The sequence below is a fragment of the Photinus pyralis genome, unplaced genomic scaffold, assembly GCF_008802855.1.
Source record: "Photinus pyralis isolate 1611_PpyrPB1 unplaced genomic scaffold, Ppyr1.3 Ppyr1.4_LG7, whole genome shotgun sequence".
Taxonomy (NCBI): domain Eukaryota; kingdom Metazoa; phylum Arthropoda; class Insecta; order Coleoptera; family Lampyridae; genus Photinus; species Photinus pyralis.
In genome coordinates, this window is record NW_022170738.1 from 3080663 (window position 1) to 3104936 (window position 24274).

General features: G+C 35.4%; 1 protein-coding gene across 3 annotated transcripts in view; it reads left to right on the forward strand.

Annotated features, from left to right (window-relative positions):
- Window positions 1-24274, forward strand: part of LOC116175723 (nuclear receptor-binding protein homolog) — a 153674-nt gene that overhangs the window by 114690 nt on the left and 14710 nt on the right. For 2 of the 3 annotated variants that reach the window (XM_031493982.1, XM_031493983.1), the window contains exons 2-5: window positions 14402-14626; window positions 20147-20277; window positions 20720-20814; window positions 21506-21589. In XM_031493982.1, the coding sequence (XP_031349842.1) occupies window positions 14402-14626; window positions 20147-20277; window positions 20720-20814; window positions 21506-21589 (535 nt within the window). The remainder of the gene's footprint in view (window positions 1-14401; window positions 14627-20146; window positions 20278-20719; window positions 20815-21505; window positions 21590-24274) is intronic. The other variant, XM_031493984.1, reaches the window with a different exon arrangement.

The window sequence follows — 24274 nt, forward strand, 5'->3', positions numbered from 1 at the left end:
ATAATTTTCTCCTTTCGAATATCACAGGCATAATGGATCATATTGTTTTATTATCTCATTACTTTAACATGAAATGAAGCATAAATCGCTCGACGACGGCCCCATTTTGCAAAAGTTGAACGGTCGCACTTTCTTCACTTTACAGATCTTTAATATTCGTTGGGCAAATAAGTATTTATTGCAATGTTGAAAGTTATAACCAAACCATATAATTATTATAGGATCGTTTAGCATTTTTTTACTATAAAGAAGCCATTCATAGATGCTTTATACTTGACACTTCCTATATGAAAAAGGATTCCAGAATCCAGGCAGGTTGGGTTTTGAATTTGTGCGCAGGATTCGTTGCATAATCTTTTCAGGTATATACATGGTGTTACATTTGAGTTGTGCCAGAAAAAAATGGTGTGGACTAAAGCAAAACTACATTGGTGTAAGAAGTTTGCAATTTCTTTCCAAGACCAGACCAGAAGAGGATACTAAATACCCTGTTCACCCTGTTCTCGACAAAAAAATCATTTTGAAAACTTTTGTTGTGGATAGCTTCCAAACGGAATATTTGCGACAATTGGTTTATTTAAAAAAATAAAAAAACGTGCATCCTTTTTCAACCGTCGTGAACCAGCTAGCCCACTTTTCGTTGTCTGCAGTATGTAACGAAATACCACCTATAGGCATAGCTATACCAAACAAAACACTCCTTCCAGTAGTTAGAAATAATTACTTACTTACTATAAGCGTTGAATGAAGGACCCATATTTAATTACTCAATGCTATAAGCCTTGAGCTTCGAAGGAACGCGCACCCACTTACTCCCAAAGTAATGCGTACAACGTTGTCCACCTGCATCTCTTCTTATCACCACCTAAACAACCAGATAAAAACCTTTTATAATTCACGCAAACTTGACCAGATGCTTCCTACATTTTAACACGCAATTTCACATTTTAGAATTAAATACAACAAATCCAAGTAAACAATACATAATTACAGATAATTCCATAATGGAAAACCATGGTACCAGGAAGGGAGCCCCTAGGACTACTCTCCAACTTTGTAACCGTGTTGCGAGGGGACTCGTGTACTTTTGACGTTTAAAGGATCCGGGCACCGTAGGCGATGTAGTGGGAGTTTAAAGATCGAAATGGTGCAGAATAGACGCGGTTATCAGTTTTAGGTTTTTTAACCGTGCCGCTTCTCGACAATCAGAAAAACATTTGGTGATTTCTGCCCCTGTTTTGTTTTTTTTTTTGTTTTGTGTGCACCGTCAGAATTGGACCCTTTCCAAGACGCTGTATGCCATTTTTCCTCTTTCAATTAGTCATTGTCCGGTATAGTAAAAAGGACACGAGTGTGGGCGAGCAATTATTTTTATTAGTTTGATAGTTAAAGTTAGGTCAAACAGAGGATTTCTTCTAGTTTAGGGTCTGAAGTTGATTTTTTTTGGGTTGCACGTTTTTCAGTTTGGGTCATGCGAGTTAATTAAAGAGATGTTTAATTATTTGACAGGATTTTTAAATGTTTGTTGTTGCGTTATGTGGGCGAGTGGTCCTTGAATTCGGTTCTGACTTTGTAAATGCGTTTGAAAGCTTGGGACACCAGTGAGTTGTGGGGCGTGACGTGATTATTTCGGATTACAGGAGGATTTTTTTTATTTTTCAATCGCTACGGAGCGTACGTTTTGCTGATTCAACGGGAAATTATTCCACGTTGAGTGGATTTATGGATGTCTAATTGGATGGAAACATTAATGTTTAATTGGTAGAAAATTGGGTCCTTGAATGAGTGCCACTTAAAAAAGGATAAGTATTAAGTAGTAAATTGGCTGTTTGGAGAGAAGTGTGAGACGGATAGCGCAATAACGAAGTCGGTCACCTGTAATCCACCGTGGGGTTCTTAATATTTTTGTGCGAAATTCGCGTTGAGCCGCGAGCAAAGTGCACTCAACTACCTGTAATTTCTCGCAAGGTGAATTTATTCTATGTTATTCGAATTCGCATCGAGCCACTATCGTAGTTAAGTTGACCACTTGTAATTTATCGTAGGGCGTTTTGTATATTGGTGGAACTACTCCCAATAATCGTGAGCGGAAAAAATTGCCGAAGTCGAGTACGTGGAAAAAACAAAAATACGTACTAAGAGTTAAATTAGTAACTCTCATTCGCTAGGGGCATTTTACTGTTTAGAAACTATTGCGATAAATACGAAAATATCAGTTTTAAAACCCACACAGAATTAAAATTGTGTTACCTTAAGTTGAATTGCGAAATAGCGGATATTGTTGCAAATACGAGAAACTGCGTAAAACTCGAAGGTGAATAGACTTATGATAAAACTACATGGTCGCCGGTCTGAATCTGTTGATTGTTGTAAGTTTTTATATGACACTAGCAGACCCCGCGAACTTCGTACCGCCTTTGGGAAGTATCGTTTTCTTGGATGGGACATACATACTGTTGTCTAAACTACATGGGGGTGTCGCTTCTCTGGGTTGAAACAATGCCGAAGATGAGAGCGAGCCACCTTGTAGTGAAAAAATACGTGTCCTTAACGTAATTTCGGTCTGTCTATCGATAAAGTTATTTCATAAGCCCCGGAATTGGAAAATTTTGTTGATTCATCATTTTAAGGTTAGTTTCTTATTGTAAATTTAGTCGGCAATTGCTTTTTTTTTGTATTTCGTTTGTATCATACTGTTGTGAGACCTAACCTTCACTTCTGGGAATCCCACGATTTACCTCTAGCTAGCTCAGTTGTAATTAAAAAAAAACCAAATTTTTACACGCATCTCAAGGTCCAGCTGGATTCTGCCACCCTACAGCATTCCAACAATGACATGAATAGGTGGCTTAACCAAATCCTTAAATTCCAATACGAAACTTTACCCCCAGATTTAATAAACTTGAAACAAAGTAAGAGACGCCGACAATTACCTCTCTTTGACTCTAATAAACAAAACCTGGATGCAATGACTGGTTTAATTTCAGACAAAAAATTGCGTAAATTTCTGTTTTACAAATTGTTACAAATTTTAAACAGATAAATGACACACAAAAAAAAAACAAATTACTCAAACATTACAAAAAAAACATGACAAAACAAACCACTAACTACTACTTACTTTTAAATTTGTCCGAGTAACGTACTCTGATACAAAGAGGTATCCGTACACGATCACAACAAAAAAAATTTTCACACAAACCAAACACTCAAACACCGACGTCTTCTCTCTTCAGGTACCCACAATTATTTTCAAAACTTCCGTGTTTCCGCAAAATAAAAAAAAAAACAGGACGGCGACAAACTTCTTAAACTTTTCAAAAAAATTCTTCTTAAACGGCAAACAAAAATTCTAATTAAACCTGGATCCACTACGCAAGAAACTTCCACAAAATTCAAAAATAACGTAACCGAAGAAGCGCCGGTTGGCTTTGTAAACACTAAAAAGCCCCGCTCTCTTCAAATATTTTCTATTTAAGCAAAAAGCCCTTCTCCTCTCTTCAACATTCCGCCCGCCAATCACGCGAAGCGTCGATTTTTCAACTTCTTGCTAAACGGCACGTACGCCCGGCAATTCTGCGAAGACAACCTTATCTCTACTTCGCGCTATACCTCGTTAACGGCAAATAAAAATTTAAAAAGAAATTTACATCGAAAAAAATTCTAGGAATAAAATAAAAACAGAACACTTCTAAGAAATTGAACCAAAACTATAACATGAAATTTACGCAATCCTGTGTCTCAAATTATTAATAACCCCCCGGTTAATTAATTGAACTAAACAAAATTGTCACATCCAGACGCTCTATAATTTCTTTCAAGTTACAACTAAAACAAAATAACACAACAATACATTTAAAACCGGAAAATTAAGGAAAGTTTAATGGAAATTTTCCCGTGAGTTTAAAGTTTTATCTGGTCAGGTGTTGATAAAAAGTTGTGATCGGACATGAATTGGTTTTCGACAAACAATGTTACGTGCGAGATAAGCGATGCAGGTAGTTATCAATTCTGACGGCGTAGATGGAATTTCGAGTGTCGTCGGGGATAACGATGTTGATGGTGGTTTTTGCTTAAGTAGCAAGAATTAAGAGTAGACGGGGCTGTCTCGGGCTATTTTGAAATAGCGTATTTGCCTGTGACGCTAAATTTTGGTACCGCTAGTGCACTTTTAAAAATGTGTCTTCTTCAAAAGGCATTGTTAGCCTTAAATTTTTGTTACAGGATTTTCTTGTATTTCATTTTAATTTTGTGATGTGCGTTAGAACGAATTCTTGTAATGAAAAATCATTATGTGCCAGTTTAAATCCCAATTTGAATTTATATCCGAATATTTCGGAGTCGATTCAAAATTTGAATAGTGATTTCATTGTAATTTTCGAAATTTAGTTCACGCTATCGGCTCTTATCAAGTTTACCATAGTTTTAAAAAAGTCAATGTTAGGATTTCATTGTTGGAATTCAGTTGTGGACTAGAGGAATTTTTAAACAGGAAAAAAATGTGTAATTTGAGCTAACTAGATAAGTGTCTGTTGGATGGTCTAGTGACCGCATACCATTAAAACGTGGGGCTACAGCATTACTTATTTGGCGCCCAACATGGGGCCACAGCATTATTTATTTGGCGCTCAACGTGGGCTACAGCATTATTTATTTGGCGCCCAACGTGGGGTTACAGCTATACATACAAACATTCATTTTTATTTATATAGATTCACGCTTATCGTTGGATTTCCTTTTTTTTGAGTGATCGTGTTTCAAACTTCAAATCATATAAACTATTCATTGTACGAGACCTAGGACTGACCTTTTCAATCATTTAGATGAACCTAGTGGATCAATCAATGCTTCGAGGCTGGACGGGCAAGGACCACTACCATTAGCTTCCTCCGAGGCTTCCTCTATAAATAAGGTGATCATATTTTTGCATTCAAAACGTCATGAAACCTTCATTTTCATGCTTTAGTTTCCACGAGAGTTGTAGTATAACACTTTTCTTGCGGTCTATCATTTTATCATACTCCTTTACTATGTCATCACGCATCACTGACACAACTAACATTATTTTAAATTCAGCACGATCGGGCAATTTTAATATAGTGATGTAGTCGACCATGTTTTATGCTGTTGGTTGGGTGTTTGCTTATTACCAAGAACTAAATGTCAAAGTTGTTCATTTTTTTAACATTGAGGTCTTAAAATATAACATGCACTGATTGTATGGTTTGTTACAGTGGTAAACGTAGAAGAAGCCTTTTACGATCACTCAAGCCATCGCCAATAACAAAGAGAAAACAGAATTAGTAGCGCACTGAGAGAATGGACAATAAATCCTTTTAAAGAAGTATACAGTGATTGAGAAATTGGCAAACATCTGTCGGCTGCTAATTAAATTAACAATTAGCGTGTACAGATGGCACTTACAACAATAAGCCAGAAAAATTGAAATTTCATACCGCACTTTAACACTGTGCACTAATTGCTAGGTTTCATTGTTCGGTAATTAATCGCTCAGCATTACGCGGCTGTAATGGGACATGTTTGCAAAGCGACTAGAATTCACTATAAATCGTTTTATTTATAGGAGAGAGCAATTAAATTACAAATCCTTCCCAATAAATTATAAAGATTTGCCGCTAATGTTAAGATATATTGCTACTCGTACGTTTCTGACATTAACTGGCGTTAAGTTATTGTTTAAAGGAAATGCCTTGACGAGGTGTTGAAGCTAACGATCCTTACCAAGGTTTTATAAATCCGACGTCACTTTGATTGTCCAATGGCGATTAAATCATATCGACCGCCCGTTACGTTTTGTGGGGCTCCATTGTTGCATGGTTGATTTTCATTTTGCATTGAATTGTGTACACATCAATTTTGGAATTTTGGCGGTGTTGGGACGGAATAATTTAATAATCAAGAGCCACAAAGATACGGATTTAATGAGTAAACCAGAATTTAGTTTAATTTCTGCTTCTTTGGGAGATTTTGGTCAATTGCTTTAGTAAAGTGAATTAGATCAAATAATAAGAATTCTTTTTTTGAAGTAGCAAGTGTCCACTTATGTACTTATTGAAAGGGCGAATTCTCCAAAACAATTGGCCAATGTGTAGAAATTTGAACCTTATTACTATGACGAGGACCTTATTTTAGTCGTGTTCTCCCTTAGCATTATCGCATTCTTGAAATAATCCAGACCAGCAGAAATCAATGGAGTAGGATACACATCACTCGCCTGAAATAGCAAATGTTGGAAAGAGATCTAACCGATTCTATTTGCTCAACTTTTATTGTTCAAATTAGAGAACCTGTTAACAAATTCATACATTTTTTTAATAACCGATTTTTATAACTATAACAAGACATTCTTTCAAATACGCCTTTCTCCAACATCCTCCCACCATCCTCCAGTACGTAAGATCTTTGAGATTCAGAATCTAATAATGCTCGAACTTCTTTTGTGTTCCTCTCGCCATGAACTTTTATCCGTATCACCTGAAGTAAGCCATCAGGATTGTTGAATTGTAATTGTAAAAGGAAGTGATCTTCGTCTGTTGTGATTGATGAAAATCTTGACGAGACCGATTCTCTGGACATACGAGAACTCAATGACGACGTCCACGAACGGCACATTTTATTGTAGCTTTACATCTTCTACATTTATGTCCAGTTTGGAAATACACGAAACAACAACGATTTTCCAAAAGTTTCTTTTTTGTCTCTTTCAGTGATATGGATAAAGCTTTACAACACAGTTCTCTGAGATATGTGCCTTCAAAAAAACAACATTTTTGAACTATTGGAGGTGACTTATCCATACAAGGAAGCCAGCTCTTGTAGGGATATTAATATCGTCTCCAAATCATCGAACTCTGCGTCCCGATTCTTAAGTTCATTTTGTAATTCTTCAAATGCCACATCAATCGCCAACACAATTCTTTAAAATACGTCTTTCTCCAACATCTAATATTTCTAACGTATATGTGGTGTGAAATGTCAGCACCGAAAGATCTTGCACAAAAACAAATCAAAATAAATAAGATAAAAGAAATGAGGAACCTTAACACAAAAACAACACAAAATAAATAAGATAAAAGAAATGAGGACGATGAAATATTGTATGTCTTATAACTTGGACGAGACTATCTTGTAAAACCAACAGATAATGCCTGGTGCAATTAGATTCTGATGTTAGCAATGTAATACAAACAGTGTACTTGGCCCTCAAGGCAAAATCCTCTCGGTAATTTCACCATAAAGATTACTATTTCTAAATCTGGTAGCGGAAACTTATTCCAATAGGAGAACGTAATAAATTTGCAGCTAGCAATTGATTGAAGTACATGAATAAGTAAATATACGATTTTCCTTTCTCTCTACAGCTACACCGTTAAAACGTTTATTTAAGACTTTCAATTATCCACCCAGAATTTCTTCGCACATTTCACTTGTTTATTTAGGAGAAACATTTCGGCACTTACACGCGAACACGAAAGAATGGAATTTGCACTTAGAAAAGAAAACAAAAATCATAAGTAGAGCATGATCGAAATATTATAAAATAAAAATAAATAATTGCAATTGTTGCAACCTAGTTCTACTTTAAAGTCATCCTGCGCATAAGTGCACTTGATAATTATCGAGGCAACAAGCCCCAAAATTTTGACGAAAAATATTGGCGACATCTCAAACATTTTTCTAATATTTTTCCGAAGCGTGACAAACGTCGCAGTGCATATAGAAGTAAATTAGGTAATTAGTCGAAATAAAAATACAAAAGCGCACGCTTCCAATGCCAAGGATACGACCTTTATGAAAATATTTATTACAGTTGGCACAGAAAGATATACCCCTCGAGCGAAATGGCATTTTTTTCGGAATCGATACGAAAAATTATGTACAAGTCGCTCGTAACCGAATTGGCTCCGGTCCAATTTTCCGGGATCGCATCAGTACCAGCTGGTGTAACCTTGATCATGGTACAGTGAATAAAAATAATATGACAATATTAAACAGTTGATCTAAGATTATTTATTTCGTTAAACTTCTAAAATTAGGGAAGGTTCGCTAGACAGTCGTAGAAAAACCTACTTTCTCCTTTCCATATGCATATTTTGTAAACGATTACATGTATAATTTAAACTCATTAGCTTAAAATAGAACCTCTCGGGGCGGTCTACTCATCATCTTCAATTGCAGTATAATATAAGACAAGTGGACTCTTTACGTACGTACCTACGTTCAAAATGTCACAAGTGGCAATGGCAACTTTAGCGCTTGAAATGTCATGGTAAAAGTTGCATTTTACGAGACGAGGCATATTTACGTTTTATATGCCGTTAAATTCTATCAACCTCAAGTTTGAATTCTGTATTTGTTTTCTGATTTGGTTCCCATTTTTCGCGTTTCACCATGAGGATCTTATAGTTACCTGTTACCTCAAATCGTATGAAATGAAATTGAAATTGTTTGTTTGAATAAAAATAAAACGAGTATTTAGGTGGCAGAATGGTGTACTTGTAACTTATTTTTGTTGTGGCCGTGGTATTGTATTTTGGGATTCTTATTAATAATAATATCTACATACTTTACACCACAATGTACTGTACAAAATAAGATACGAAGAATCGCATATGATTTTCAGTAGGGGAATTTTTTGATAGAGTATTAAAGTATTAGAGTATTCGGAAACCAGACTTTTAATCCGGATTATATTCAATGGCACTGATCCTTGAACTCGTAGAAACCGATTAGGGGAATTTTGTTAAAAAGTAATCTCCAAAGGGAATTCAGTCTTGTCAAATTTAGACGACTGTTCTATCTATTAATCCCATAATGCCAATTAAGAAATATGGCGTGCACGCAATTTTTTCCTAATTAAAAGTATATAAACACATTCTGATTTCCTACTCTTATTTTTATCGCATTTTTGAAAAAAAATACGCTATTCGTTATAGCTGGCTGGCCGGCTGTCCGGGTTAGATCCCAGCAACTACAATAGCTAAAGACTTCAAATTTTCACTAAAAGCTTTCTGTTATAGTGAAGATGTGCAGGCTCTAGTCTATTTTGAGTTAGATTACTTGTGAGATCGATAATTTAAGAAAATAATTTCGATATGGTTTTCGGAGGTGCTATAATTTTACAGTTAGATAGCGGTACCCGTATAAAAACTTAATTATTTACTTTGTGATTTATTTTACAAAATAAAGACGTACCTACCCTCAATTGAAATTAAATAAAATTAATTATTTAACGCACTCAAAATTACTCGTGGGATCGATAATTTTAAACTTCTCTAATAAAATACTGACCTGTTACCTGTCTTACCAAAAATGCGCTTTAATCATGTATGCTGATTTACAACTTGTTTATTTTCGAGAGTGTGCCTTGGAAGCAAAAGACAGATGTTAATTGCGTATAACCTATGAAACTGTTTCCTACATAGGAATTATTATTTAAAACAAATAAACCTTAAGCATATGTTTTTTGTTTAAATCAAATATGCAAATGACTACATTTGGTAAGGTTTTTGTTTTACACGATTCCTGTTTCCCCTCTCTCCCCTCCAACTGATTTCTTTATGATATTCCGACGGAAGTTTGGACCGTGGACGATATCTTGAGTAAAACCGAATGTTGAATGCTCGAAATAGTATTTTTCCGTTACTTCCGGTTAGTAACCTTAAATTTTACATAGTACACTTTATACATTTTTGGATTTTACAGACAATTTTTCACCTGATCATTGCTTTCAGTAATTTATACGAGGTTGGTGAAAAAATTAATTAAACGTTTGAGTCTAGATGGCCATGGTTGGAAAAAAATTGTAACTTTTGTTTAACTAACATGAGGACGATTGTGTCTTTTTTTAATTTTTAAAACTGCATAGCCGGTTGGACTGACGGTACCGGTTAGCGTGACAGACAATTATGCTCTCTTTCAAAATAACCAGAAACAGTCTTGCTCTTCATTCTTCCACACCATTTAATTAAATCAAAATCGTTATTCCCGACTACACTCGAAATTTCTCTACAGCCACAGAACTGGTAAAATACCTGCATCGCTTATCTCGCACGTGACATTGTTTGCGGAAAAAACAATTAATTCTTGTCCGATAATAACTTTTTATTAAGACTTGAACAGATCAAACTTTCAACTCACGTTCGATTAACAAATTCTTCGGTATCCAGAACGTATAGAAATTTATTGGTTAACCAAACCTCTCCATCGATCACCAATAAAAAAGTGCTTACCAAATACTTAGAAAAATATTTTAAAAAAATGACGAGCTTTAAGGCCGACACAGACGTGCGGACTTACCTCCGGACTTGCCTGAACAGGCAAGTGCGCGAGTAAGTCTGAATGAAGCCAGAGGACACACAGCGTTCAAGTAAATCCGAAGACATTTGGCATTTCAGTTCTGACCTGACCGTGGTGAAGATGAGTGTATTAACAACGGAGGACTATTGCTTAATTGCAGCAGCCGTTGCGTGCTAAGTGAAACACGTAACTGTTGCAAGCAGTTATAGGAAACGAGTGCGGCGGTCTGCTTGGACGAAAATGTGGCTATAAAGACGTGGAAAACACTGATTTTCCATAAACAACTGTTGGCCCGGTATGAATCTATAAAGTCTGTCGTTACTTGTTTAGACCACAAGCGACCGTCACTCATCTTGGACAGGAAAACACTGAAACAAATCAATGAAAGCTTGAACTGAAGCTGTTCCTAGCCTACACACGAGCGAAATGCCTTCGCACTTACTCGAAATTATCAAGCACTGGCAGATTTCCTTCGAGCCGCACTTTTGGTGTGAACGCGCATCGCACTTGATGCACTAACACGCAAACTTACCTGAACGCTCTTACCCGTTCAGGCAAGTCTGGAGGTAAGTCCGCACGTCTGTGTCGGCCTTTAGATGTGGAAGAGAGAGGGAAGAAGAGATGTAGACAAGAAGAACAAACATGTGGAAAAGAAGAAGAGGACATAAACAACATGCTATGGAATTGCTGGGATGTGGACAGGACAAAGAGAAGCAGGAGCGATGTGTTGAAACAGGGGTGAAGAGGTGAGAAGTGGATGAGATGGATAAAAGAAAAGAACAAAAAACTCACTTTTAGGTTATTTTTATTGATTGATTAACTAGGAAGTATGTAACTTTTTATGGGTGGAGTTATCGAGCAATAAATTATTTTTTTAAAAAATAGACCACCATTTTCATGCTAATTAGATGCACAAGATCCGAATCCGCTATCTCTTACCGTTTTTGAATTCGGAAGAATGTAGCCCATTTTTTAACAAAATTTCTTTTTCGTTCCATAGGAAATTGTAGGCTCTGTCTCAGAGGTAGTGATCCGGTTTTGCTTATTCCTGTAATTATACCTACTGTAGCGTTTATATCAAGGTAGTGACAAAGAAACGCCGAAGCAAAGACGACGAAGACATGATGCGATTTAATGGAGAATGAAGTAATAATTTTTGCTGACATTACACATATAAAACAACGGCACATTTCCAATGAATTTAATCAATTCCATAAATACAAATATGGAAAAGATAAATGTGACGAAAATAGGTTACGAAACTATTTTCTCCTACACTAATTACGTTAATTGGTAAGAATCACACAAAATATGAATTTAAGATTTGCGGTAATAGTGATGCAATCACCGCGACACTTAACAATTAACGTCTTAATTTTTGCAAATGTACGTCTGACGCCAATATTAATCTGCATTGTCTTCCCGGAAATAACCGCAAAATAGATCGCAACAAGAATTAGATTCAAACGTTCGTTCAACGAAGAACTGTAATTCTGGAGCTGGATTCAGTTCGTAGAACTCATTTATTTCAAAGACCGTACAAAAGAACGCACTTGAGACCTTTATATGGTATGCACTTGGATGCCATCAAAAGGAAGTTAATATTGCCATTTTTGGCACATACAAATGGTGACACATGTTTCAAATGGATTTAGTCAGACAGTGGCGCCAAAGATAAAAATATCGATCCACACCACATAGTAATCAATACTATAAATAATAAACATTATCGCACATGTGATTTACCCAGTGTAGTGATAAAACACAATATTAATTAATTAAAAAATTTCATTCAACTTACCAACACAGATAACTGATTATAATTTAAGTATTACACATGAACGGACGTCTAGAAAAACCAAAAATTAATTAATTTACATAATCGCTAACGATATCAGCTCGCACACAGCAGAATATCGTAAAAATAGTACATTATATATCAAGGTAGAGAAGTCCAGTATTATTGCCTGAGCACCAAGATTACATCTCGAGGCGCTTGCGCCGAGGGGTGTAAGGTGCGAAGGCAATAAGAGACTTCTCTACCGTGGTATATATACTATTTTTTTCACTACTAGCACTTGAAATCCTCTAAATTAACATATTATATTGATAAGAGAGTTAACGGTTGGACAGAATTTTTGTTTATTAATTTAACATGTCAATCAAGTACGTGGAAGTACAAGTCAAATAGGCCGTATTTTGTTCTGTCATTGAGATTTTTCAAAGAGTAATTTCGTTCGAATTTTTTCAAAATGTGATAATTTTAGGTATGTAATTTCTCTGGAAATTGCGAATGGTGGCAATTATTCGTTTTAGAGAACTTGTCTAAACGTTCATTGAGCGAAATTTCGGGTTGTGTTTTCTAAAAGTGACAGCATGACAGTTTTCATTATTGACTACTAGTTAATAATAAAAAATTATTAACCACTTTGAACAAATGCCGAGAAAGCCTACTTTACAAGTGGAAAAAAGGTTAATAATCATGTCATCAGACGCTAGTAGTGAAAAAAATCCTTTATAAACACGGCGAGTTGATTTATAACAGGGCGCGAACCCTTAAATGCAACTGTTCTCATTACGCTTAATAGCAAAACAATTTGCGTTGTTTGTGAAATTACGTCTGGTAAGAGATTTACAGAAATAATGAAGCCCAGTTTTAGGCGTCGCGTTCATTATGAAATGCAAAGTAAATAGGAGAGCTACCAAATTACGTTCCATTTGCATGGATCGGTTGGTTTACGTTTAAATGGCTACGATTTGGAACGAAATTCAAAGATATTATCTCGGATATTATTAAATAATTATAAATATCTAAGGTGAGGCAATCTTCCTTAGGGCCGGAGCAACGTGAGGTTGCCAAGTAATCGGGACGCCGAAATTATTTATTAAATAGTCAAAATACGTTGGGACTAATGGACCTGGATATCTGATTGGGATCAACGTCCTATGTGCCCCATTACTCCCAACGTATTTCTATCTTGATAGAAAACAATCTCGGCGTCCTACTCAGCTCGCATTCTGAAACACGACTTTTAATCCGGCTCATATTTAATAGCGCCGATCCTTGGAACGCGGGTGCTTGCGTTCACACTTTTTGGAGTAACGGGTGAAAATTTCCTAATGAAACGATTGCTTCCAAAGCCTACTACACCTAATGAAAAATAAGAACATTTTTTCAAAAAATGCCAATATCTCAATAACTACCGGATGCATACAGAATATTAGTAAAAGTGCATCACAAATAATAGTCTCCTGTCTGAAACTGTATGTAATTAACGTGTATAAAATTTTAAAAAAATGTTACTTTTGTACGAATATTCGCTCCGAATAAACCAAGAGTCTAATATGGATCCCTTGTAAGTCACACAAAGTTCCAAATTTGTGTTTTTTTTTTACATGAACCTATAACGAGCTCCACTTTATTTTTCTCTTTGGCGCCACCCGTTTTTTTTATGTACACACTATAAGCAGCTTTTAAGAACTACTAAAAAATGAAATGGAGACAAAGAACAGGTATCCGCATATCCGATGGATCAGGATTAGTGGATATCCCAAAATGTTGGCTTGTGGTAAAAAATTGAGAACCTTTGACACAAGGGAACAATATCTCATATTGTTCAATACGGAAAATCCCAAAAGACATGCATTTACTCCTTATTTTTGAAACCGCAACCGCCACATTCAGCTTAAATTGTTTTATAACTGACAAACCAAAACCAAGATCCTGTTGAGTATTTTCGTTTCATTGACTTTTGCTGACGGGAAGTGGGATTTCGCGTAAATACACAATCTATTTAAAATGTAAGGATGGAGATATGTTCGAGTAGGTACCAAACACGTTGTCATAAACGATTCCAATAGTCAATTTGGAAGTATGCAGGAATGCTACTTTCAAGCACCATTAATTAGTTCACGGAAAAATTCGATTGTTCTTTAAGAAAATCTAATTCAGTTTGACCATGAATATATAAATCTAGATCATTAATTATGGACAATTTTCTGGAAATGTACACTGAACAATTATACAAAAAACTGTTTGAATATTTCACTCGCACTAACGATTTCCTTTTTGTCTGAACAGGTCGAACAAAGGGATGTACCAGGTATTGACTCAGCTTATTTGGCCATGGATACCGAAGAAGGCGTCGAAGTGGTTTGGAACGAAGTACAGTTTTCTGAAAGGAAGAATTTCAAAGCGCAAGAAGAAAAAATTCAACTTGTGTTTGAGAATCTCACGCAACTCGAACATCCAAATATTGTGAAGTTTCATCGTTATTGGACTGATACACACAACGATAAACCTAGAGTAAGTTTTTCAAATTCATATGCAACAATTTTCAGTCGAGAAACAATTCCATTGTTGTAATAGGTTTTGTCGCTTGATAACAATAAAATTGAGGGATTCGGAAGAGAACAGATCCATGTAGATGTTTGTGTTGCAGCAGTTTCCAATTCAAATTTGGCAAAAAGTTAGGGCGGCAAGTAGAAAATAGCAGTCTAATGTAAATAACGGGTGGGAAGTAAGAATGGCACACATAATTTTTATGTATAATTGTGGACAAGAAAAAAATGCTGGAAATTATTCTTCATACTGACAGAAACATCTTACCCAAAAAAAATTTTTTTTTAATCAAGAAATTTTGAATTTTAATTTGTGTATTTGTAAGTCGGCCCGTGTGGCGCAGTTGAGTTGAAGGTTGACTGCGGTACTAAGGGTCCCTGGTTTGAATCCGGGCATGGATATTTGTAAATGTATAGTGGGTTGGGTTGGTAGAGCAGCGTTAGCCCCGCCCACTCAAAACAAAGGACAGAGGGGAAGACTGGAGATGGTAATTTAAAAAAATGGATGACTTTTGTTTTGTAGGCTAAAAGACAATTTACTTTTTATGAGCTTGATGAAAAAAACCTACAAACCTAAGCGAGTTATGGAGTTATTTTCCCCATTTTTTTGATTTGAATCAGCAGGGGTTGGTTTTTAAGGCCTGATAAAATAAATGCATTTAAAAAAATAAAAGATTGTATGGTATTATATTTTGGAAAAAAAAATGTTAATCATGTTCATGTGCGCATTTCCCTTGTAACGGGGGAATATTATGCGGTCCTAGACAGGAGAGGGGTAAAAGTAAAAATGGGTGGGGGGGGGGGGATTTACAAAATTGCACAGATCTTCATTCCAATTGAATATTGCTCGAGGGGTAGACCACCTTGGTAAATGAGTGTACACGTAATGGTAAATGATTGGTAAATGAGTAAATTAGTGGTAAATGACTGGTAAATGAGTAAATTAGTGGTAAATAAGTAGTAAATAAGTAAATGACGAGGGAAATGAGAAGTAAATAAGTGGTAATTGGTAAATAAAGGGTAAATTATTTATAAATGAAAAAATGATCGGTTAATGGATGATAAACAGTAAGTGGAAAGTATGTTTGATAGAGAGTCCAATGAAACTATTCGCCATATCCTCGCAAACTACAATATGAGAATACGCGTATTTTCTTTCTTTATTCTTTCCTAATTAAACGAAACTATTAAACAACCACTATTTAATATTTGAAACATTAGGTAATAAAAACTTGTGAATTGGTAAGTGCTGATATAGGTGAACCTGAGAACTGCTAGTGTAGATAATTTTTCGCGGGAAAACAACCCGTGCCTCCACATGTGCTCAGTCCAATGTCCATCTTCCTACTCCTATATAGCATTGAATAACAACACTATAAGAAGCCTAACCCCGTGGAAATAAAGCGCGACAGAGCTTGAACTGAGAATATAATGGGAACACTGTCAATAGAGTCGATTCTTGAACTGAGAAGAATGAGAATTTGCTTTCCTCCTATTTACCGCAAAGAGAGTTCGGCGGTCACAACCAATGCGGGTGCAAGGGGATTTGTCGCGCTTTCTTCCATAAGCGTTAGGCTTCTTATAGTGTTTTTATTCAATGTATATAGTCAATTGAAAGGGTCTCGAAACGTACATTATAGTCTGTCCATTTTCCAATGTTACATAAGCCATTAAAGGCCGCTTTTACAATTACACCTATTCGCACAAAAGATGTTCTTGGAATAACCTAGGAGTAACAAGTATCCCATTGGTTGACACACTGGTAGCCAACGCAACCGTCGACGTTTATTTTAGCTATAGCCTATACACGGTGTCCATTTTTCGAGTGCCACTATGGCGATCTCGTTTACCTGAAGAGATAGAGTTGGTTAAATGGGGGCGAAGTTGCGAATTTTCGTGCTGAATAATAATCTGAAAAGAAATTATATCTTTAGTAGTTTTGAAAATATCGCAAAAAACATTATACAGACACTTTTTAATTTTTCGGGAAGAGTGCTTTGGAAAAATAAAATGTTCTTTTATCGTGAAAAAATTTAAAAAGTTTGACAGTTTCATCCATCTGTCTGGTTGGACCGTTGGCAAAGAACTAGTTGTGTTGAGATTTTCATCTGAATAGAATTAAACCTTCGTTTTGCAAGAAAATTATAATTCAAATTAGAACAAAATAATTGAGAATAAATAATATTTTCGCAATAAATCTAGCACAAACGTAAATTACACTACTTGAAATAAGTCGACCTTTTGTTCACAACAAAAGAACGTTTTGTTTTTCCAAAGCACCCTTCGTAGAAAATGAAAATTGCAATTTTAGGAAAAATGTGTTACTGAACCATACCATGTGTGATATATCGTTGTAAAGAGAAAAAAAGACGTAATCTCAAAATGTGAAAATTCAAAACGGCGCCCATAAGAAAAATGAATGTTGTCACGTGTTTCCCCGTCATCTTAAAAGGTATTGAAAACGGGATGCCGTATTCGAAATCTCCATTAAAAAGTGTCTGAATAATGTGTTAATTAGAAATGTCTAGAACGATTAGTTTACTATGAAAAAATTAAAAACGAAAATCAGACATTTTCTTTTTTTTGCAATATTTTCAAAACTATTGAAGATATTTTAAATTTCTTTTCAGATTATGATTCAACACGAAAATTCGCAACTTTGCCCTCATTTAACCAAATATCTATCTCTTAAAATATGCGAGATCCCCATAGTGGCACTCGAAAAATGAACACCGTGTATATACTATATGTAATAGTAATTTATGTATTAAGGGCATAATAGTGATGTTTATATTCTCGAGGGCGAGAGTCGCCCGAGAGTATAAACATCAGTTTATGAACGTGGTACATTCAAAATGTTATGTCTTACAAATAGTTTTCTTCGTCAAAGTAAATATTATTTACAAAATAATTCATTATGTTTGATCAAGTATGCGTGGTTAGAATTTGTTAATGTGATTGAAACCATCCAAACGTCAAAGGTAATTTTAAATAATTCAATTCATCGAGAATGAGGAAGAAACTCCAGAAACTATTCCAAGTAAAGGCAATCTTGTGATTTAGTAGGTATTGACAATTAATAATTGGCGTTTCTAATTTTCAATGACCTGCAAATATTTGTTTGTTTTGTCATTAAGTATATATGAGTTACTATGGTGATACTTAATGCTCTAGCTAGGGCATACAGTGGTACTTTATGCCCGCATATCACAGATATAAAATGTGCTATGATATGTTAGTAAGACATAAATAAAAATAAGTAGCCACAATAGCGCATTTATTTTTTATTTTTGTGGAAATGCGCTAAAAACGGAGAAAAAAATGTTCCAAAATTAAGATTGTTCTTTACGCAAAACGGTTATTGGGTTATTTTGAATTCGCCAAAAATGTTGTGCCATAATTTCAAACACGAGGTCAAACACGTTTTTTTATTATCTGAGTTTTTAGCGCCGTGATGTCATAAAACTAGTAATCCACATTTCTTCTTTGTTTAAACTACAAACTTTTACAATCTTTTTGGTTTAAGCTAGGAAGCTGTTCTATCAAGAATTTGGCCCCTGATTTTCCATGTTATGTATACCTACTTTTTAGCGATAAAAGTGATTGCTGAATTCGATCATTACTCATTATTAATGTGCAAACAAGTAAATTTCTAGTCAGTCGTCAGTACTGAGGTTGTAAAAATGTAAAGATTCAAAATTGAATGAAAAAAACCGTGTCTCCCGATATCTTTATAATTAAAGGAGTAATTTGAATTCGAGCGTATACAGAAATCTCTTAAGAATAAGGTCATTCTGGTTTGTTAACGGCGACGCGGAATTCCGACGAAGAATTTAACTTATCCTTACATTTTCGAACAGACCACGACCAAAGCTTTATTTAATATCGATGTTTGTTGATCAAAATCAAGAGACTTTGGAATCAAAGGCCTTTGCTACCGAAATTACAGAAAATATCGAAAGCGATCCGTACCTACGAATTCAGTTACATGAAGACGCACGTGCCATCGTTGAAAAGTCATCATGTTTTTGGCTGTTGGAGGCTTCCAATGGAAGGGCGAGCACCGATCGACTACGACCGTTTATAGTAAAGTCAGGATATATATCGTGTTTGAAGTTGTGAGTCCAGCATCAGTAAGATCTTGTCGGGGGCTAGCACATTCCTTTTGTCGGTACCCACTTCCGAACGACCGTTCATTTCGCTAAAAACCCGCCACAAAATAGGGAGACCGCGATTAGAGCTCTAAGAAACTTTTGGGCGCACTAAGTCGACTACCACTCGAAGACGCGCGCCTTGCAAAAGGTAGTTAATTTCGCCCCTAGGAAAAAAACACAAAACGCAGAAGTTGTACGCGTTTTTAAGATCTATCCGACACCAATTTGAAAGCAATCAGATCAAATCTATGAAAGAAGATAGGAAAAAACTCAACAATCTTCAGGTTAGTATAGCAGGGTAGGGGATGGTACCCAGATGTCGGCGACCTTTCACATGTAGCCCCGTCCCTAAAGTTGTTAATTACACGGCCCTGGTAGGTGCATGTACACTCCTCATCTTTCTACAAGCGTTCTTCTATGGGCCCTCATTTGCTGCCAGCCCGCCAGCCAGCAGCTACCTTTTTACACATCATTTTGCAAAAATGCCCTTAAAAACTGTGATGGACTTTTTTGTAGAGCTTGTACTTTAGTACGATTGCAACAGATTTCGGTATGGTAAAATTTCTAGGGAATATTTCTGAACTTCTCTCTATCATCAATGGCTATTCCCGGCTTTCCAATGCACCTAGGTGTGTAATTAAAGGTCCTAGAGCAAATTTGAAGACGTCGGCGGATTTCCAAAAACATATCAGATGTCTTAGTATATCCATGGAGATCCAAGGATGTCCATGGAGATCTGTTGATATCCATGGATTTCCAGATGATTTCCGAGGATCTCCAAAGATGCCCGGTGGATATCCATGGATGTCCACACCAAATGGATGTATGGTGTACAAAATTCCATTTGCGATTTCCCCCTCGTGGATGGGTATCATGGTACATTCGAAACTGAGTATGTAGCTATGTAGGATAAATGGATAAATGAAATGATAGATGAGTAAATGAAATGACAAATGAGTAAATATGAGGTAAATGAGTAAATCAAATGGTAAATGAGTAAATGAAATGGTAAATGAGTAAATGAAATGGTAAATGAGTAAATGAAATGGTAAATGAGTAAATAAGTAAATTAAATAGTAAATTAGTAAATGTTTCGTAAATGTGGTAAATAGTAAATTGGTGTACACTAAAATACTAGGTGGTCTACCCCTCGATATTGCTACTATAAATTTAGCTGTTTTTAATTAATCTCACTTGCTCAATACTATTTGTCGGATTGTTTGGGGGAGTGGGGGGGGGCGGGGCTAAACTCTTCTCTTCGGACACCTTCTTTAATAAATTAATATTGCAATTAGTAAAATAAATTAGTATTGAAATGAATTTGTTTACAGGTTATATTCATCACCGAATACATGTCGTCTGGATCACTGAAACAGTTCCTAAAGCGTACAAAGCGCAACGTAAAGCGACTCCCCCTTCAAGCATGGCGACGATGGTGTAAGCAGATCCTCTCCGCTTTAAGGTAATAATAACTAACGAGCCAAGCTCTCTATCTTTTACATATTTTTGCGGAATTTATATGTCCTAATATTTTAGTTTGTAAGTTTAATTATAGGTGTAGGTTTTGTAAGTTGACGATATATCTATATATTTACTCGATAATTTTATTATTCTATTGTATTTGTATTGTATTTGTTAACTCTGTGTTCACAGTACCAACCTAAAGGTAAGTGAGCACTAAAGTTTTAATTTACGGAACTTCATAACTATGCTTTACAACAGTGCAGATTGTGAAGTTTAATGTTTTGTTAAGTTCATGTCTGTGTAAATGTACAAGTAAGTAGTACATAGAATTATTGAACAAATGCGAAACATTAAAGTTCCATGTTTGTGGCAGAACATTCCAGCGAGAACGGACTACGGACTACATCAGTACTTTGATCTGCAGTGTGTTTTCTTTCCAGTTACTTGCATTCCTGTTCCCCGCCAATCATCCACGGCAATCTCACCTGTGATACCATATTTATACAGCACAATGGCCTCGTCAAAATTGGATCAGGTAATCACCTCGTCTGACAATCAATCAATGATGAAATTCATGATATTAATCGCTTTTATTGGCTCTCTTTTGATAGTTTGCTGATGATGAGGATTTTTTGGTAAACAACTGTTACGCATCGCTCAGATTTTTGCCTTTCCCCAGTTGTTGCATGGCGATTTACTATTTGAATTCGTCATCAGCTGACTACCGTTATGCATATTCTGTGCGGAAATGTGGAATTTCTGAACAATGCAATAAGGTACAAAATGGACATAATTCCGTTAATCTCTTCTCGCTCATTTATGAATGTACAACGCCTTCCAAGCTTTCGGGAGCTAGTTAGTCAATTTTGGACCGTCACACCTCAGAAAAAAATTTTAGTAAAGGAAACTAGAGTTCTGGAAGCGTGGAGAGGTTACTGTTTGGGTTTCAGTTTTACATTCATTCGGAATGCACGAGGAAAGATACTCTGTAAAACGGTTTTTTGCTTGCTTGGATCTTAATCGTTTTTGAAGCTTAACATAATGCGTCCATTGCTGACCCACTCATCATAATATGGTGTGGGGTGTTCATCTTTCAATTAAAAACTACATTGCATCTAATTGGCGTTAAAAGCGATTCGATAGTTGTTTTACCATCAATTGCTAATCATTAGCTTGTAAAAGGCAGCTCCAAATTCATTACTAATTGTTATTATCATTTTCTTTAGTTGCACCTGATTCGATAAACCATCATGTCAAAACATGCCCAGAGAATATTAAAAATATGCATTTCTTTGCTCCAGAATATGGTGGTAAGTTTTTTTCCTACTAAAAATTTGCATTTGTTAATCAATACGAAGTTCTGCAATCTTTCTCTCTTAATCTTTATGCAATCTGGAACAAGCAATTAATTTAGACTCATTTGTACTCAATATATTTATTATCATGTTTAAATACAACATAAATAAGAGACCGTCACATTTATAGACCATTAAAACTTTAATTTATGTTAGCTGTTTAGGAGAAAAATGAATGCTTTTTGCACCAAATTTGTCAAGCGGCAAAATAAATCATTGAATGCCAGTAACAAACCACTCATTCTCATCAAATGAAAAAGTTCACAATTTAAAAACTGTACACGTCACCAACATGTTCAGACATTCAAATTAGGTGCTGTAAAATCATTTGTTTTCCCAGTACGTTCATACTTTGTTCAAATGGAAAGGTTTTTATTCCATGCCACAAGGCTGTGTTATCTGGATTTATATAAGTTTCCGGTTTGGGGTTGTTGCAATATTTTTTATTGTAAACAATATTTTAATTACAAAAAGCTATGTGAATGAAAAAATGTCTGTCACCTCATGAAAATGCGTCTAAAATACAAGGGAGAACGTTCAAGATAATTTCTTTAAACTTGACGCATAAAATGTATGGCTATTTTCCGATAAAACCAAACAAAATATTTTCAAGATGGGCGGCACTGTCGCTTAGACCGGAAGTCGATACTTGGTATGATGGTTTTTTATTTAGTTTTCCCATTATGCATTTTAATCAAATATATATTTTTGACTGGAAATAAATGAGTTCATACTGTTCGATTGGAAAACCTTCGCGCATTGATATTTTTTCATAAATATTTAAGTTCCATCTTTTGTTTTTGTGTATCTGAACCGATGTTCGAATGTTAGAAAATACGTCAACGCTATACAGTGGCGTTCGTCCAATTACAAAAACAATGTAAACATTTCTTTTATGCTTTTGTTACACCACAGTCACATTTTGTTAGTATAAAAAATAAATAAGTGGTTTTGACGTCTGTCTCCCAACATTTGCTTGTCAGTAATAATTCGGTTCAATTAATAAATAATAGTCTAGCTTTTGTTGACTCTTTTGTTTATGCATAAATGTGTGCTTATTTTAATGTTGCAGATTAATGTGTCAAGCATTCAGCAACGAGTTCCAGTTTGTTGCAAAGAATGGAAATTTGTTTGGAACAGCAGGGAAGAGCTTTACAGCACCTTTTTAAAACTAAAATAAAATAGTATGTTAACTTAGTTAAACGAACCGTTAATTGTTTCAGTTATGTGTAGTTAAAGACGCAATGGATAATAGCTTGAACTGCCTTGTTATTTGGTATTGTTAATTTACTACAGTAATGTTTAAATTTGGTCACAAATATTAAAATGTGTATGAACTAAATTAAAACCTGTACAGGATGCTGAAAGTCGTAATCTGCAAAAATTGCCATAAAATAAACAAAAGAGTGTCATGGCAAAAGTTGAACTATTATTATTTATTAAGTGGTCCAAATTATTTTTGACAAGCTTGGGAGACAAAGCCCACCATTTATTTTTTTTTTGAAGGTGGTATAAAAACGTAAATAAATCATAATCTGTAAGAGATAGGTGTAGTGTAATAAAAAATATGCATCCTATTAAAAAAATTAAGTGTGTTGTTTTTGTAATTGACAAACGTCACTGAATAGCTAGCGTTGCTCCTCAACCCATTTTCTAATATTCGAACCGTACACAAAAGATGACACTTAATTATGGAAAAATATCGAGTTCAAGCAATTATTTCCAGTAAAAAAACTGAAATTTTTATTTTCCTCAACAACTATCCAATGTGTTTTATTAACATTTTTAGAATTAAATGCAGAATACGAAAAGTGAATAAAATTCAAAATAACATAGTATCGGCTTTTGATCGAAACTTACAAAAGTGTTAAATATGTTTGTTTCATCGGAAAATTAGTCATATTTTTATGTGTAAAGTTTAATAAAATTATCTTTAGTTGCCACAAAACGTCTAACTGGCGCTCTCTTATACTATCCAAAAAAAAGTTCTAACTTGTCTTCAATGCCCACTATTTAAAAAATATTTGGAATATACAGGGTAGTTTAATTCCTAACATACAAAAATGTAGTGTAAATTTGCCTCATTTCATTTTAGTCATGTGTCAGTTTGGCATCATTGCGGTGAGCAACAAGGATAGCGTTATCGAAGAATGACGCAAATTAGTAAGAGAGCCATTTAGTCCATAAGATCCCATACTGCATCTGGAGGTGCGAACGTAGTACAGTAACAGATTTAAAAATCACTTAATTAACTATTACAAACACTTTGTGTTCTATCCATAATTTTACTGTAACCTGAAGCTATTTATTACCGTGAAATATTATTGAAGTGGATTCGTTAAAAAGTAATACCAAATTTAAGAAGTTAAATTTGAAATTATATCCCAAATTTCTTATACATTCCAAAAGAGCAAATGAAATCTCCATTCAAATTATCGAGGAGAGGGTCATTCCCATCGTATGGGAGGGTGGATAGGCTCCACGCGTAGTTTCTAGAATCAGACCCCAGCCAGTGCCTCAATATTCGCAAACTCATGCCAGTTCAAGATCGCCCCGGGTGAGTTGCTAACACTGGAGCAAGCACTGACCTGGCATCTTTAGAGAGGAAAACTCAGCCCCCCCCCCCTCCTCCGGCGATTA